At 35.1% G+C, this 18974-nt stretch overlaps 1 protein-coding gene across 4 annotated transcripts in view; it reads left to right on the top strand.

Moving 5' to 3' along the window:
* Gpr155 (G protein-coupled receptor 155) overlaps window positions 1–18974 on the top strand; it is a 41015-nt gene that overhangs the window by 9779 nt on the left and 12262 nt on the right. For all 4 annotated transcript variants that reach the window (XM_063259321.1, XM_013142493.3, XM_063259322.1 and 1 more), the window contains exons 3-11: window positions 2334–2733; window positions 5062–5227; window positions 6259–6414; window positions 8849–8932; window positions 10079–10196; window positions 13456–13540; window positions 13629–13719; window positions 14514–14724; window positions 17430–17534. In XM_063259321.1, coding sequence (XP_063115391.1) covers window positions 2334–2733; window positions 5062–5227; window positions 6259–6414; window positions 8849–8932; window positions 10079–10196; window positions 13456–13540; window positions 13629–13719; window positions 14514–14724; window positions 17430–17534 — 1416 coding nt within the window. The remainder of the gene's footprint in view (window positions 1–2333; window positions 2734–5061; window positions 5228–6258; window positions 6415–8848; window positions 8933–10078; window positions 10197–13455; window positions 13541–13628; window positions 13720–14513; window positions 14725–17429; window positions 17535–18974) is intronic.

Raw genomic sequence — 18974 nt, 5'->3', positions numbered from 1 at the left:
AACCTTATGAAACATGAAGAAAATCACTACTATAAAGCTAGGATATCTAATTTAGAACTCAGTGAAAGGAATTTATGAAATTTTATATAGTCGAGTGTTTAAACCTCTCATTTGGAGATATAGACCTCTGTATATGCTTAGCTGGAAAAAGAAGGAATTAAATCTTTTAAAAAATGGGTTTTAACAGATCAAGGTGAACTTCTAAAGGTTATATAATCTACTTGCTTAACTAACAGTCATGTGCACAACAACTGAACTTACCTATCCTGAGTAGGTAAGCAAATATATTTTCCTGTCTGTGTCACTCTATAAGATTAGATGAGATTAGATGAGAAATCTAATCTTTACATTGTTTCCCCACAAGATTGCATCTCTCCTTGTATTGTGGCTGTTCATTTTTTATCTTTCTATCTCAACTTCAAAGTAAGTGCTTTCAATTGGAAAATTTAGGAACTCACTGCTCATAATGTGCCTCGAAACTGCATTGTTTAATCCCCATCTCTAGGTTGCCCTGATCAAACACAGACCAGGCCACCAACCCTTACCTCCTCCAGGTAACTGTCAGAGAGCTGATCTAACTCACTTACCTTCTTCCCAAGACATGTCTTATGCAATGATCCTAGAGTTATGTATATTCAAATACACACACACAAAATCTAAGTCACCCACAACCACAGCACATATACTTTGTGTTGGACCATTTCTTACACACTGAACACAGCCCATTTTTTTCCTTGAGCATTGTCATTCTTCAGTAAATGTGAAGTAATTAGTTTGTACTTGTTTTGTTTTGAGACAGGGTCTTACTATGTAGTTCAGGGTGACCTTGAACTCATTATGTAGCTCAGCCTGGCCTTGAACTCTCAGCAGTCCTCCTGACTCAGCCTCTCTAGTGCCAGAATTATAGGTATGTGCTACCATGTCTGGCTTAGTTTCTACTTGGTATATGAGAAAGAAAATGAGGCTTCTGTTTTCCCAAGAAAGTGTATTTGTTTTTTGTTGGCTTTTTTATTTTACTTTTTTGTTGGTACATTTTAGATATACATAATAACATTCATCATAGGGAGTTTGTACTTATACATGATATATCATGTTACTTTTTTCCCTATTCCCTTCCCATCAGTCCCTCTCTTTATTTATAAAAGCTTTGTTTCCATTTTTTCCTTCTATTTTTCTTGACCAGGGAGTTGTTTGAATTTGCATTAGCTAAATACACATGAGATTCTACTATATTCCCTCCTGAGCATTTTCTAGATCCCAACTTTCTGTGCCTATTTCTTTAGAAAGTCTTTCATGAATATATCCATTTCCCGTCTCCCTGTCAAATGGAAGTTACTCATGTTCCCACATCCTAGATTCTACATGAGCAAAAGTAGATGGGACTGCAATTCTTGTCCTCACAACATTGCTCTCTACTCTGGTTTTAACTATTTTGAAACTTTTGCCAGAGTCTGATGAGTCTGCTGATCCTCAGACTGCTGTCGTTCAGACATTTTCCCTCAATCTCCAGAGACTTTAGGGTCAGTTCTCTTGTCATATTCCTTTCCAATTTTGTCATTCTCATTTGATTTTAGCATCCTTGGGAACTGCCCATGAAATTCTCCGCCTTCTTGATTCCTTGGCCTCCTCATTTCCCATGATGTCTTTACCTCCTTTCAGCCAGGACTCCTATGGCCGATCATCTGGGAAATACTAAATTCAACAGTTCATTGTCTGACTTACTCCAGACTTCCAGCTGCACTTAATTCTGGGGTTACGCAGGGACCTCCAGTCTCTGACCATCTTACTTCCTGTCATTCATCCCCCACCTGTGCCTCTTTCCTGCACAGTGTGGGCTCCGTCACTCCAGTGCTCATTCTGAGTTCCTTTTTTCTCTTCTCCCCTCAGCCCTCTGTCATCTGACTTCTGTCTTACCACTCTCATGAAGCTGCTTCTCCATGGGTACAAATGTCTCTCTTGCTGCTATTAGTATTTAAAAATTTAGGTCATTAGTAGATTTTTTTTTTACTTCAAATCGTTCCTTTTAAAAACTTCATAATTCTGTTCTTTTTTAGAAAGGAATCTTAACCCCTAGGTAGTAAAAATTATTTAGGTTTTACTACAAGTAATTTTAAAGTTAATTATCATTTTATAAAGTAGATATTTTCTATAGTAAATTCTTTTTCCTTTGCAACTTTATCACTAAAATTTGCTTTTCCAAAACTAGGCTGATGTGGTTATTTGGTACTATTTAGATTAATTTGGAGCATGTTATAATTAAGCATAAAAAATGTTATGTATATATTTATGTATCTTATGATAATTATTTAAAAATCAATATTCTTGTTTTGCAGTTGAAGCTTTATATCAAACTACATACCCAGAATATCTTCAGTACATATATTTGGTGGCACCAATATCTCTTATGATGTTAAACCCTATAGGGTTTATTTTCTGTGAAATCCAGAAGTGGAAAGACACTCAAAATGCTTCACAAAACAAAATAAAAATTGTGGGACTTGGATTTCTGCGTGTATTACAGAACCCAATAGTATTTATGGTCTTCATTGGTATTGCCTTTAATTTTATTCTTGATAAAAAGGTGCCTGTATATATGGAAAATTTTCTTGATGGACTTGGAAATTCTTTTTCTGGATCAGCCCTGTTTTATCTTGGTCTTACAATGGTAGGAAAAATAAAGAGACTGAAGAAGTCAGCATTTGTTGTACTGATTCTTCTCATCACAGCTAAACTGTAAGTTTTGGTTATTTAACATGGGAATTGTAGTTTGTAAAAACGTTTACCCAACTCATAGAGGTGTCTCCAACTCATTCTTTGAATATTAGTCCTTGCTTGTAGGTTGGTTTTGTTTTATAGGAAAATGAGATGTTGGTGGCCTACAGAAAATCATTTCTTTGTTCTATGTAAGTTATTTCATTATACCATCAGAGGATAAAGGCTGTCACTTCCCTTTTTCTCCCCTTTTTTCACACAACTTTTATACAGAGTTTACTATCTTTCTAATGTCCCAGTTAGGCCATATTTTAAAGGAATTTTGCAGCATATTTAAATCCATTAAGATCCTAAAGTCAAAAACATCTTAGTCATATGAGAAAAATACTTTTTATATTATTTAATTTTTTTAAAGTGGCAGATGATTTATTTCAAGGTAGGGAAAAGGAGAAAGGGACAGAGAGAGACACCGGATAGGTAGAGTATTTGGAAGGGAAATAACTTGAGAAAAGTGCTTTTTATATAAACTATCCTTTTCATGGATTTGGGGAAAATATTTTGCAATTCTGACTTTGGTCGAATTTCCAAAATATAGGTAAGTCAATATGAATATTACTAGACATCTGATCCTAACCTGTCCAAAAGTTTTTAGCTCCTTAGTGAGTAGTTCTGTAACTTACTTAGCTCCTTAGCCCTGAAGATGTACTTCTAGTTCATGTGATATAATTTTACCACAGTATTAATATATAGTACTTGAGGGATTCTTCCCTATGGAATTCATCTCTTGTATAGATAAATTCATGGAACCATATGGCATCTATTTGTATTTCCAAAATAAATAAAAATACGCATTCTGAAAATTATTTGTGGTGCTGTTCTGCTTCTCAAAAACAAAGTATTAATCACTATTGCCAAGGGAACAATAATAGTGTTACTGACTTTTGACTTACAAGTACAATTAGTTGTTGGAAATTTTTTGTGTCTGTGTTTCTTATTAGATACTTAGTTTTGGATTTTTGTTGTTGTTGTTGTTGTTTTTAATGAGACAAAGTTCCTCTGTGTAGTTCAGATTGGCCTTGAGCTTGCTATGTAGACCAGGCTGGCCTCAAACACAGTGATCCTCCTGCCTCAGCCTGGCCATTTAGTTCTTTTTTTAATGAAAAATGTACATATAGGAGTGGTTCTTGACTCTACCCCAGAGTATCTGTAGGTACTGCTGTGACAGTGTATCAGCCCTGGCTGGATATTTTTAAAGGAGAGCTGCATTAGCTTGGCTGCTGATATTACACTCTTTTTATGGGATCCTGAGTAATTGGTCTAATGATTGGCTGTTAACCAGATCTGGGTTTCACTGATTTTCTGTTCCACCTGTGTTGTTCCAGTTCTCATTGCTAAACCTTTTTTATTTACAGTGATAACGAGTTATAAGATGCCTGCTTTTTCTGATTGTCAGAATTTTATTGAGCTACATTGTTATTAACTGGACCATTGTTATTAACAAATTAAAAATTATAAGGTGTTAAAAGTTTTCTTAAAGACGTTATTACATTGTTAATTTTTTTCTTTTAACACTTCAGTGAACCAACAGAGAAAGCAAAAAAGCAGCTATAATTATTATAGCTTTTACCCTTTTAAAAATAGTGATATTGGGCCATTGCACAAAGCTACTTCTCCAACCTTGCTTTATTGAGGCAGGGTTTCTCAAAGTCACAAAGTTGCCCATGTGGGCTTGGAATAGAAATTTTACTTCCGCCTTCCAGGGTCCTGGAAATGTAGGCATGTACCACCATGCTTGCCTCAGTTTTTTGCAAGAAAAATAATTTGTGGAACAAAAACTACTTTCTCCATCATGATCTCTGATGCTTCAAATATTTTTAGAACATTGTTATACTTGAAATGACTCCCAGCTAAATTCTTGGCTGTTTCAATAAAAATGTCCACAATGTCTACAAATACATACAGCTTCTTGGCAAGAACAAAAAAATAATAATGCTAAATTCACTAGAGCAATGTAGTGTTTAGGACAAGCATGTTTTTTCCTTGATTATAAATAATATAATACAGAAGTAAGAGACTTTATCATTATAATACTGATATATGGTATTTATGTCCTTTTATAAGCATCTTTGTTACTAATTTTACAAAATATTTGGCTGCAATGCATATATTTTGACTTATCCATCCCATTAACCTGCCTTATACCTTTCTTTCCCTTCCCTTTTTCTGCTTCCTCTTGTCTAGTAATAGTCTTTCTTTTTTCATGTTATCTTTTTAAATTCCACATATTAAGGGAGAACATGAAAAGCATGTTTTGATATCAAGTAAATTACGCATTTCTTCTTTCTTCAGTCTGGTGCTGCCACTTCTGTGCAGAGAAATGGTGGAACTCTTGGATAAGGGTGACAGTGTAGTAAACCATACAAGTTTATCAAACTATGCATTTTTGTATGGCGTCTTTCCTGTAGCACCAGGAGTGGCTATCTTTGCCACACAGTTCAACATGGAAGTAGAGATTGTAAGTATACACCACTTTCTAAATTTGACTGTTTCGGTGGTTAGTAGGAAAATGAAAATTTTAAACACAGAAAGTAGCATTCTTTCTAAGAGAATCTGATACTCTAAGCAACCTTGTTTGTTGTAAATAAGGAGGTATTATGTAACATTGTGTAACAATAGTTATTTAATCTGGGATCTTTATTCCATGCTTTCATACTAGTTTTTTAAAGTTTAAAATTTTTTATACCTGTATTTAAGTCTAGAAGTTATTTACAGAAGTGTAACTTTTGAAATTTTGAGGGGAAAAAACTTTTGATTGATAATTCCACCACCAGATGTAAAATGCCACATGATCAATAGCAGCAAATAGCAAAACTCAGTTATCACCAAATCACAAACAGTGTCTAAATGTATTTTTCATACTATCTCTATCATTAAAAAATTGTAAATATAAAAAAAATAAAAAAGTTGTAAATATAGTGTGAAGAAATTAAATTATTTAATGAAGACCAGTTCCATTATTTAATCTTTAAAATGTTTGATAAATTTTTTTGTGATTTATTTTCCTAAATTTTGTGAAACAGTATGGAAGAAAACTGTTTACAAGTTTAATTTGGTCAACTAAAGGCACTTTCTAGAAGGTACTTCCTAGAACCTAGAACATAATGGTGGATTTTTTTTTTTTTTTTTTTTTTGAGACAGGGTCTCTATGCAGTTCATGCTGGCCTTGAGCTCACTTTGTAGCCCAGGCTAGTCTCGAACTTGCAACAATCCTCATTTTTCAGCCTCCCATGTGCTGGGATTACAAGAATATGTACCATGTCTGGCTCGAAATTTTTAATATTTGTTATATGTAAATATTGGTTGAGCATAGATTGGAAAAGGAGACAGGACAACTTATCTGTGGTTTTTTTTTAAGGACTCAGCAAGGGGAGTAAGGTAGATTCACTAGATAGACTCATTTTTGTTTTAGAATCTTTTAGTTAGTTTCATGTTTACAGCAATTATTTAAGTGAAATTGTGACTTCTTATTTGGACTTTTTTTTGCAGATAACTTCAGGGATGGTAATAAGCACGTTTGTGTCTGCTCCGATCATGTATGTTTCTGCCTGGTTACTGACCTTTCCCAGTATGGACCCTAAGCCATTGGCGTACGCCATCCAGAATGTTAGTTTTGATATAAGTATTATTAGCCTGGTCTCTTTGGTAAGTATTCTTTCACTGTTGAATGGAAACCACAGAATGAGTGTGAGAATAGCTTGCTAACAGTAAAGGATTGAAAAAAAATCTAGTTTCCTGTGAGAGAAAAAATAAAACCAAAGCCTGCCTATACAATATAATATTGACATTCTGATTGACTAAGTTTTGTCTCTCTGATTGTTGTAAAATAGAAAGGCAGGAGTGAGATTTTTGTCAGAACAGGATTTGATTCCTGGCCCTATTACATAGTAGGTGTGTGTATGTGGAGTTAATTTCTCTAAACTTCAGTTCTCTTAGTTACAAAGATAAAAATTTCACCAATTCCCATACAATTATTTTAAGGATTAAATGAGATAATAAATGTGAAAAGCATCATGTGAATTATGAATCACTATACAAATACTAGTTGTAGAATCACAGCTTCAGCTTGACCTTGGGGTCAAGTTCAGCCACCCATTTAACGTTCATAAAACTTTAGGCTACTTCTCAGATTGGATGTGTATGGCTCAGTGTAAGTAATTAAGCGTTTGACAACTAGCATATTTGATAGATTAAGTTCCCTATTGAATTCAAGTATCATTTCAGATCTAAAAAACACAATGTGCACCATTAAAGGAAAAGGGATGGGGAATTGCAATAAATGCATTACAGCAAATAAATGCATGTAAATTTTAAGAAATCCCACACATATTCTTTTTGTAATCAGATTTTATTGGTACATTTTAGATATATATAATGATCATATTTACTATAGAAAATTTGTACCTGTACATGATATAACTTTTTTTTTCCTCTGCTCTCCTACCCTCCCTGCCAATCCTTCTTCCCTTCTCATTTACAAAAACTTTGTTTCTATTTTTTCCTTCTTTTCTTGTTTTTTTTTTCCACTTTTTCCTTCTTTCCTTTCTCCTTCCCCATTTTCTTCCTATTTCATAATGCCTATTACACATTTTGGTTCTGGTTTCTCACACCAGAGAAACAATTCAATTTTTACACATGTGTGTGTGATTTATTTCAGAGTAATGCCACATATATTTTTTAAAGACAGTTTTGCTTTGCAGTTCATGCTGAACTGAACTCACTTTGTAGCCCACCGTCGCCTTGAACTCACAGTGATACTCTTGCCCCAGCCTCCTGAGGGCTGGGATTAAAGGAATGTGCCACCATACCCAGTACCACATATTCTTTTTTTTTTTTTTTTTTTTTTTAAATCTTTTTATCGGTACTGGTGGTCCAACTCACGACCGCCTGCTTACAAGGCAGGTGCTTATGCTGCTGAGCTAAATCCCCAGCCCAGTACCACATATTCTTAAAATCTATGCTCATTGATAAGAGGGAAGTTAAAGGAAAGAGATAAGACTTACATGGCAATAAAGAATGTTAGTTACTTTTTTCATTGCTGAGATAAAATACACAATACCCAAAGTTAAAGGGAGTTTATTTAGATCACAGTTTGTAGTTTTCATTCCAACTGGCCCTAAGGCAAGGTTGCATGCATGGCCAACAGGCATCTTAGAAGAGAAATAGTTCATTGCAGGCAGAAGGTAGCAAAGTAACAAGGACCCTTAATAGTATCTTTCTGCCCCTTTTAATCTTATCTAGGCTATTTAGGGCAGATAGTGCTCACATTCTTAATGCTAGTTCCCTTGAGCTTTGCATTGCATTATGAATCAATTCTAGTAGCAGACACTCTAAATCTAGTACCTCTGTAAAGCCCCACCTATGACTATATGAGGCTTTGAGTGGGCATCTAAACACAGCCAAAACAGGAAAGAAAAAAGAAAATGAGCTGGGATTCTATGCAGGTAAACTAGAAACCTAGTCCTAGGACTGAGGATGTTGCTCAGTGGTAGAGAATGTGCTTAGCATGCATGAGGTGCTAGATTCGGTCCCCCAGAACTGAAAAAAGAAATAGTATGAAAATGCAAAAGGATTCATCTTAAAATGGGTGAAAAATCACAAAGTAGGAACTTGGAATAGTATATTATAACTGCACCTACTAAAACTCCTTTCCTGAATAATTGGCTGTGATCCTTTGTCCCACCTCAGCCACTAAAGGCAGATGTAATTATAGTTTGGCCTTGGGCAATTGTATTATTATGTAATATTATTATATTAGTTCCTAAAGACTGAAATTTTGGAATTCTAATTTACCAAGGGATCTGTTATTTTACTTTGGATATGAGAGTTTTCCTTAATACTGTTTTTGGAACTAATAAATAAAGTACTAGAATATTTTATGAACCAGGATACAGAGGATTCATTAAAGATATTAGTCAGGGTCTTGGAGGTATAGCTCAGTGATAAACACTTGCCTAGCATGAGTGAGGCCTGGTGTTTGATCCTCTGAACCATACACACACACATACATCAGTTTGCTATTTAAAGTAATTATAAAGGTTAAAAGATATGAATAACTTTGGAAATTTTTGTCTTTTAGATCTGGTCTCTGGCTGTTCTTCTCTTGAGTAAGAAATATAAACAGCTTCCTCATATGCTTACAACTAATTTACTTATTGCCCAGGTTAGTATACCTATAGATATTTAAACTATGCTTTTCTCAGGAACTTTCCTACTGTACAGGACAAACTTACTTTTCTAGGTTTTCCCAAGTATAAACTCAAAAGTATTAACAAGTCTAATCAATTGTAATTGATTATAATTACTACAATAAGTTTATGCCTAATATATTAAATATTACAATAGATCTTGAATTTTAAGGTGAGGCTGATAATGGCAGTTGGTAATAATTTATTTTTTCTTTTTTATTTTATTTTTTAAATTTTATTTTAAAGAGGGTAAAATTAAATAGAACAAAACAGATAATAAGAATACAATATAAGAGACACAGATTTCAAAGGAAGACAACTGGAGATCTTCACTGTCATTCACATTGTCTCTTGTTTTCTTCCAAATAGTTGTCCATATCTTCACATGCAATGAATTCATACAAAACAAAAGAGTATAAAACTGATCAGAACAAGATGATGAAGGCATTTTAGGTCTTCAGGACCAGACAATAGGGAAGTCAACAATGGCTGCCATAATGTCTCTCATTCTCTTCAAAATAGCTGTCCATACCTTCAACACATGTTGAAATTAAACAAAACAAAACAGACTAAAGTCACCCTGAACAAAGAATAATAGTGTTTCTGGATTTCACATTATGACACTACAGAATCAGCACTGGGTATCTTAGTGTCTCTTTTTCTTCAAAGTAGCTGTTCATTGCATCATGTATTATATAATCGATTCTCATAATCTTCCTTTTTTAATAGAAATAATGTATTCATGAAAAATTGATCTCTCACAGTCTTTTGTAATTAAATCTGTACTTTTTTTCATGAGATGTCAAGTTAACAGAGCTTCAAACCATAATAGAAAGAACTTCAGCATTTCCTATGTAAACTTTACTAAAATAACGTTGGTATATAGAATGAGGTTGTCAACTTTTTCAGTTGAATATGTTATAGGCTTTGTACAAAAATGAGTTTTTATCATAACTCTTTAATTTTTAATGTAATAAGCAATAATTAATTACTTAGTGTTAATTTAAAATGAGTAACTATTCACTGTGAATTAAACATGAGTGTGACTAGCTTATTTTCTGTATAGTATTGAATCATGGTTTTCTTAGCTATTTACAGTCTTTTAATAATTTTTTCTTTAGTCTGTTGTCTGTGCTGGAATGATGATATGGAATTTTGTTAAAGAAAAAAATTTTGTTGGACAAATTTTGGTGTTTGTTCTATTGTACAGCTCCTTGTATAGCACCTACCTGTGGACAGGTGAGTTGCATCCTGAATGGACTTGGAGATCTGTTCCCCTCTCTCTTATACCAGCGTCTAGTCATGTGTGTGTCTGGTAGTACAGGGTTAGGCTCTTATACCCACCAACACAAGCAGTCTGCTAAGCTGACTTATCTTTCCTGTTGCGCTCAATTTCTGCCTGGAATGAGAGCCCCCTGTAGTCACGAGGTGCTTTTTCTCAGGATCTCACTCTAAGCCACTGTCAGCACAGCTTCCTTTGAAAATGCCAAGAGGGCCGGCGCTAGAGGGAGATGGAGGAGGGAGAGAATGGGCAGACTGTGTGAGGTGTGTCCCAGGGCTCTTACCAGAGTCCTACATAACTAAAAAAGCTTCAAACTATAATAGAAAGAACTTCAGCATTTCCTATGTAAACCATTACTAAAATAAGGTTGGTATATAAAATGAGGTTGTCATCTTTTTCAGTTGAATATGTTATAGTAAACCAGAGTCCTACAGAACAGAAGCAAATTAATTAATTTTGGATCCTCAGTTTCCTTACCCATAAACCTGGGTTGCAATACCTCACAGAGTTATTTTGAGGGGGAAATAAAGTATGGCTATTTCACACTACAAATTTGACACATAAAGGGAAACTTAGAATGTACTGTAGAAGACTTGATTTCATGCCTTCAGAATCAAAAAGAGGTTCCACATCCCCATAAGTCAACAGCCTTTTGAAGTGAGGCAACAGTGTAGTGAGGAATACAGAATGAGAAATTCAGTGCCAACAGAAGATGGTTTGTGCTTCTTAAAGGCAAGTGTACCCTGCATAGCATGAGAGTTTTCATGAGATGTCAAAAGAACCTAGAGGCCTTATTTCCTAATATAAATGTGCCACTCTAGTCTCTAATACGTAGTTTATTCAGGTAAAATTTATAAGATGGAAAGAACAGCAAATACATATATCAATAAGCTCCAGCTCTTTTTCTGAAGCCTATTTCAAATATGCATTGTCAAAATCTATCCAGAGTAGTTGTTCTGAGTTTCCTAACCCTGATGATAGTGCCCTTTAGCCCTCAGATTATTATGGTACAATCTTATTTTAGACCTAAAAGTATACTCCTAACTCTCCTGTTCAGCCATTTTTAATTTCACTCATTTGCATATCATCCTCACAATGTTTGCCCTACCTACATATCACTTGCTTTCTTTAAAATTTACCTTTTTTAAAACTTCCATCAGTTAGGCCTTTTATCAATGAAATCCCAAGTTTCATGTGCTAAGTAAAATTTTCAAATACATATCAAATATATAACTAGTTTTTAAAAATTCAGCTTATGCTTATTTAAATATTTCTCATTTTGCGGATTAGGGAAAACGGGCCCAAAATGTTAAACCACAGGATGTATCACAACTTCATCAGGAAGACATGTAGGGCTAGATTCTCCCTAAAAGTATATGATTTTTCTCACACAGCAGGATTGATAAATATTACAATTTTGGGGGCAGATATTGAGAATCTAACTCAGAACTTTGCACTTGCCAGGCAGGTGCTGTGCCACTGAGCTATACTCATGGCCCAACTATTATAATTTTAAAGAGTGGGAGTTCCAGTGGCATAGTCAACACTATAGCTGTTGTACAATTGACAATTATAGAGTGCCCTTACTACCGTAGCACAGTGGGAATGATGTGATAGGTTACTTGTTTCCCTGGCACTTGAAAACCTGAAACTAAAGAGTATACAAATGTATTGGGCGAGGAGCAGTGTAAAGAAAACAATATCAAAGACCAAAATGCTGATTTATATTAATTCTAGTATGGTGTTACTTAATCTGTACAGTCTCAAACCTAGGTATGAATTCTTTATATCCAACTATAAAAGCAAAGCCAGTTCACAGATTAGATTCAAACAAGACTATAAACCTATCAATTCTAATTAGTAGTATTAATCAGTATCACAAAGGATTATTTTTTACCTAATGTAAATCATCACTTAACATGTGAAATGGAACTACTTCCTTGGTTTTCAAGTTTGGCTTGTCTTTACCTCCATATTTAATACAAGAGTTTTATAAAATGGTTACGTTTTTCTCCACCGTTTTTCTCCCTTCTACCTACCACAGAACCTTTGTTCAGATTGTGTACTGTTGACACCATTTGACCTTCACTTGGATGAAATATAATATAAACTTAATTTTAAAATAAATATAAATTGTAAGCTCTGAAATCATGAGACTCTGCTTGGTTATATGGTTTGGGTACCCAATGATTATAATTAAAAAATAAACCAAAAAATGACTTTAAATTTCTTACATATTACCAGATCCTGAAAAATATGTCTTAGGAACCCATTAGGTTCACAGATCTGAGTTTGAGAATTAAAGAACCTACCTGTGTTATAAGGTTGGGTCTGCCCTCTGCTGGATATGGGACTTGGGCAAACCCTTGTTTTCATGGGTATAATATGAAGGTGTTGATTTGCACAGATTTTTTTCCAGTGTTGTAGTTCTGTAGAATTTTATTAAAGCAGATGTTATTTGTATAAATGATTGGATGTAATGTATAATGTTCAAGAACTTGAAAACATTTGTGTTTAAGTTCATACCATGTTTATATTAAACACCATCATAAATATTTTCAAAAGATATAACCCAGGTAAAAATTGGTTATTATACCTGTAATCTCAGCACTCTGGGAGGCTGAGGCAGGAAGTTTGAGTCCAGCCTAGAGATTTAGTAAGACCATGTCTCAAAACAAAAGAGGGGGGCCTGGGTATGAAAAAAATTGATTAGAATAATTTCTTAACCACCACCAACAGAGTATGGGTGGGTTTTGTTGTTGTTGTTGTTGTTGCTGCTGCTGTTTTTTGCTACTGGGGATCAAACTCATGACCTCATGCTTGCCAGGCAGGTGCTTATGCCACTGAGTTAAATCCCTGGCAGAGTATGGGTGTGTTTAGAACTGTTCTGTATAGTTATAGATTTGTTTGTACTTAGATTCCAGTCAGATAGGGAGAAGAATAAAGTGATTGGGGCTCTTGAAAAAAAATCCTCCTGGACAAATAAGATTTGGGTAAAGAAACAAATAGGAGGAAAAACACAAGTGATTTTGAATTAAGAAAATTTGCTACAAAATATTAGAGACAGCATTTACTTGGAGTAAATTCTTGGGCAAAAATTGAACTATGGTAGTGTTGAAATAACCTTGGTTTAAAAAAAAAAAGGAAAGAAACTCCTGTGAAGTCTGATCAGGATCAAGAGTAATTTTTCTTTCAATCTTTGCTTCTTGTTCCTAGGCCTTCTAGCAATTTCTTTGTTCCTTTTAAAAAAGCGAGAGAATGTACAAATTCCTGTTGGAATCATCATAATATCTGGCTGGGGGTAAGTTGGTACTTTTCTATTTGCTAACATGTTGCCATATATGCAGTTACCATTCATTTTCTCTCTTCTCTGCAACCTTTTGTTATAGAATTCCTGCCCTCCTTGTTGGTGTTCTTTTGATAACTGGAAAACACAGTGGAGATAGCATTGATTCAGCCTTCTTTTATGGAAAAGAGCAGGTGGGAAGAATTTATGTTCCAGTTCTGTTCATGAGAACATCTCTTTTTAGCTTATTAATATACCTTGCTATACTGACATTAAAATTAACTTTGACTATCACATATCACAATAGTGATGCTTTGTCACTTTGTCACACTTCAGAATAGGGTGAATATTTCACTTGTCTAAGTCTGCTTTTAGCTGAAGGATTCTAAATGTTTGAAACTTAACTGATCCTTAAAAACACACAGAGCTAGATATGGTAGTTCATTCCTATCATCTCATCCACTGGTAGACTGAAGTAGGAATGTTGTGTATTTGGGGCCATCCTGGGCAACTTAGTGAGACCTTGTCTTAAGACAGAAAGATAAGCAAAATTTGAGAAATAAAGGGAAAGCTTAAAAGGAATTGTTACAATTACTTGTAAAAGAAACCAGTGGCTGTATTGTTAACCAACTGCTATAAAATGAAGCATCTAGAAAACTCATATAATCATAAGGAAACCTTAATTTCTTGTTTTTTTTTGTTTTTTTTTTTTTTTTTGTCTTTTTCATTTTTATCGGTACGGGGGAATCAAACTCACGACGCCTGCTTGCAAGGCAGGTACTTATGGCGCTGAGCTAAATCCCCAGCCCCAGAAACCTTAATTTCTTGATAATGTATATTCCTTACACATGCTTACGATTTTTAAGAAGCTCTATTCTAAAGTATGTAAAACTGCACAGATGTATTTTCCATCAAACAAGTGCTCTTAACTTGTGCTAATTAGATGGGATTTTGAACAGTGGCTAATGTCTTTTTCCAACATGGGCAGATGATCACCACAGCAGTCACCCTGTTCTGCAGCATTCTGATAGCTGGAGTATCGCTCATGTGCATGAACCGTACCAGCCACGCAGGCCGCTACGAAGGCTTCGGCCAGTCTCAGAGTCGCAAAGCAGTGGATCCTGGAAACACTGCTTTTGAGGAGAGTCCAGCACCAACAAATGAACCAGAACTTTTTACAAGATCTATCCCAGAAACAAGTATGATCTTTAAATATATATACATACATATACCTTTTTAGCATCTGCCCTTGCACTCCATTGCCCTCTGGGGCCTCCAGTCTCTCTTTTGGGTTCTTGTAATTCCTTCCTAACTGGGTTGTGTGTCTTCCATCACTCTCTGGTGCAATTTTTTTCATGTGAAATGACCAAATAATATTCCCCACGGAGCTCAGCCCATCAGGCTGTTGTTACAGAGCCACCTTGCACAGGGAGAGCCCTCCACATGGTGCTCCGCTCCATCCAGCTTGACTGCACCCTGCGCAGATTCAGTTGCTCCCTTTCCTCTGTGCTGCTGAACTCACCATGCTGTGCCCTAAACTATTGTCATACTTCTCTTCATGCTTCTACTTCATGGCCTTGAAGTTCATTAATGTTTCTTGTTAGCTAATTGGGGATGATATCAGAATTTCATTCTTTTGAGCTTCCTGCCCATTTTCCTTTTTTAAAACTGAAGCTCAAGGGTTATGTCTCCACTAAACTTACAAGCCACTTTCTCTAAGCCTAGAGCACCTTTACTAATGCTTAACATCCTTGCCTTCCTCACTTTGTAGATTTTTGCATTTATCCTGTAAACTAACCTGCCAGCTTTTAGAAGACAAAGCTTGAAAAGACACCTCACCTCCAGTTGGCTCTCTATGTCTTGTTCCATGAGTGTTTCAGAACTGATTACCAAAGGCTTGATGACCTCAGTGGAAAGCACTACCTGTTCTAAGGGTCCTAAGCCCAGAAACTTGTGGCTACCTCTTCTCTGTCTTTGCAAATAGCAAATATAGCAGAGCCTCTGCCTGGCGAGTGTGAGGTCCTGAGTTCAATTCCTGGAACCACTGTCTCAAATTAGCAAATAAACTGTCCCATAGACATTCTTTAAATCCCATCATTATCATTTCCAGCTGGAAAATCAACTTAAACTGGTAGTATAAATAGATGGAGAACTAAAAGATAGGTATCCCTATCTCCCTAGGAGAATTTCTGCAATGTTTGTGCTTCCCTCTCCCCTTACCTCACTATTTTATAATTGCTTTTTAAGTTGTCCCATAACCCACTCAACCACAAATGCTGTATCTAATCTGCCAGTTATCATAGGCTTGCCACCTAACATGGTTTTAGGCTTATGTAAATATTTAGTAATATTTGTTAAATGTATGGATACAGGAGTGGGTAGATAAGTTATACATGATTCTCTGAAACTATGTGCAAACTGCTAGGACAAAGTACTTGTTTATTTGCATGTTCACCAATGTTCCTGAGGAAAATACTGTTAAATTTATCTGATTGTTCTCATTTCCTAAATCCTGCTCTTTTCTGCTTTGCTAATAGTATTAACACGTAGCACTTTACATGTCCAACTTGGCCTTTCCCAATTTTGGCAACTCAAAATAGTTTACTTACCCCTGTTCCTTGTTACACATTTTTCAGAGGCCTATCACTTGTACATATTGTAAGGGCAGAATTATGAGTGAAGGGAAAAATAACCTACTTTAATACAAGATCAGAGGTTCAGTTAATGAAGAGAAGGCAAATGGCTACTTATATATCTTTACATTTTAAGGAAGGAACTGTCATAGGACTTTTTATGACCATAATTACATGTTTGTATATGTACATATGTGTACTCATTTCCTGTAGGTATGCCATTAGGATGACAATGTACATGTATATGCTTTTTAGTAATTCTATCTTAGCTGCTTGAAACTTTCAAGTTTCTGGAAAGGTTTGGGCCAGATAATCTTTTTATTTTCTTTTCTATTATTCATTGGTTCTATTTTAACCTTGAAATGGCATCATTATCTTAAATTTAGAAAGGCATTCATAACAGCTTAGTATAAATTGTAGTTTTTAATACTTTGAAATCTTTTTTATTTTTAAGAACATCACAAAGAATATAAGCACATTATCAATGAAAGATGAAGCCTAGGAATTACTCATTTTTCCAGCATATTATATTTTAATAGTTTATTACTGAAGTTATTCTATTATAATCCATGTCAAGGAGCAGCATGTCTATATAAGCATGAAATATTTTAAAGGTCATGGCCTGCAGTTCTCTAACTATAGAGACAGGAACAGTTGCAGCTATATAGCAGATGTCTCAGTGTGGTTCCTGTAAACCAGCCTGCCTATAAATTAGCAAGAGACTGTTTAGCAGTGTCTATTTGAAAAGGAAAAGGTATGTGATTGTTTTTACTGACTCTTTCAAGACAAAGATTCTTGAGAGAAGTGAATTTTGAACTGACCTTGAAGAGGATTTGATCAGCGTAGGCCCAGACACTGTGGAAGACTAAAGAAGGGAAGATTTTTGGTTGAACAGTAAGGGTGGCTGTCCGGTGAGTTTTCAAAGTTAGGCCAACGAGTTTGAATTTTCTATAGTAATCAGTAGAGCATTAATGTGTGTATGAAATGAAAGTTGTATTTAGGAAAGTATTTGAATTTTCTTAGTTTCCAAGCACAGTGGAAATAAAACAGCATGAATACGAGCATTTTTTCTTTTTTCATACAATGAGGAGATGATATGTAAAGAAGCTGTCATTTGTCTGGCACTCTTTGTATGAGCACATTTCAATACTTTCTGATAAATAACATTAAAACATTTCCACAGAGGCTGCGCACGCAGGTTTGGTTTGGTTTGGTTTGTCGATTTCTGTTCTGGTTGGGCTCTACCCTTCCATGTTCTTTTCTCTGTACAGGTTGCTGCTCATGCTTCGTGGGAAATGGTGAATTACAGTGCCCATCAGCAGAGCCAGTAGCAAATGCAACCTCCAGTAGGCCTGTGACTCCTTCCTTTGAGAAAAGTGAGTGCTCCGGCTATGAGGATGGGCTGTTGAGACAGAAGATTTCTCATCCTTATGCCTCTCAAAAAGAACTCTGCGTAGGATTTCTGTTGTAAATCTGTGGAATACCGAGAATGTAGATTCTCAAGCAGTAAGAGGAAAAGTACAAATAGGATAATAATCATGCAGAGAGAGTAATTGCTTTAAAAAATTAGGTTCTTATCAGGAATAAGTGGTATTACACACACACACACACACACACACACACACTCTCTCTCTCTCTCTCTCTCTCTCTCTCTCTCTCTCTCTCTCTCTCAGGTATTTTGTCACAACAATGGAAAACTGAGTTTCCAATAAATTTTATTTAAGTAATAGATTCAAGAAACTTGTCCAGGGATCAGGGATTTAGTTCAGTGGCTTAAGCACTTGCCTATTAAGTGCAAGGTCATGAATTCAAACTCCAGTACCAAAAAAAGAAAAAAGCTTGTCCTAAGGGCTGTTACTGTGTGCAACTTTTTTTTCATATAGTTATATATGTATGCATGTACTGCAGTACTTGCCTTGAATCCAAGGATTTTTAAATTTCATGTTACTTTTTTGAGACAATATTGCAAGTTACCCAGTTTAGGCTTGAAATTGAATCTCTCTGCTTTAACTTGGGATTATAGGTGTTTGCCAACTATACCTGTCTTTTATTTTTTAAATTTTAGAAACCAAAAAACTCCTAATATCCCTAATCCCTATGACCAGAACTAATTAAATACTGCTAATTACTCTGAATCTTTATGCTTTAAATATCCACCCCCCCCCCCTTTTTTTTCTTTCCTTAGTTGCTTGAAACAAGATTTTATCTCAAATTTTGATTCTCTTGCCTCAGTCTTCTGAGTGCTGGGATTACAGGCCTACTCCACCTTGCTCACCTTAAATATGCCATTTTTAAAAATGATTTATAAAAAGCTTTAAAAATAAACTTTTGGTGTATAAGCTAAAAGACTGAATCGTGTTTTATCTGGATTTCAAGTTATTTAAAACTAAACATTCTTATATGGAATTGCCCTGTACTTTTAGTGATTGCTCTTATTTATAATCAAACTAGAGAGGGAAACCTCCAAAAGTCTCCTTATAATAAGGCATATGTCAACTCTGTTCTTGCTAAAGGCTTATATTTTTATATAAAAATGCTATGGTGAATGAAAATTAATTAGCACTGCATATGATGGACATAGGAAATGCTCATCAAATATAATACCGCCAGCAGGAGTTGTTATCTAGGTGGCATTTGTTTGGTAGATATCTCCTGGTGAGGAATAAAATTTTAATAATATTCATGTTCCCATAGAAGGAAGTGTGAAAATATATCAGATGTGGAAGCTTCATTAACTTTTTCTAATAGGATATCTCGTCTGTCATTCAGTTAAACTTTCAGTTTTTATTTATGTGTTTCTTTTATAAAGCTGTTTC

The sequence above is a fragment of the Cavia porcellus genome, unplaced genomic scaffold (assembly GCF_034190915.1).
Source record: "Cavia porcellus strain 051 isolate PalLab524CR breed Dunkin Hartley unplaced genomic scaffold, mCavPor4.1 scaffold_12, whole genome shotgun sequence".
Classification (NCBI taxonomy): Eukaryota; Metazoa; Chordata; class Mammalia; order Rodentia; family Caviidae; genus Cavia; species Cavia porcellus.
This window is presented reverse-complemented; position numbering and strand designations above follow the sequence as displayed.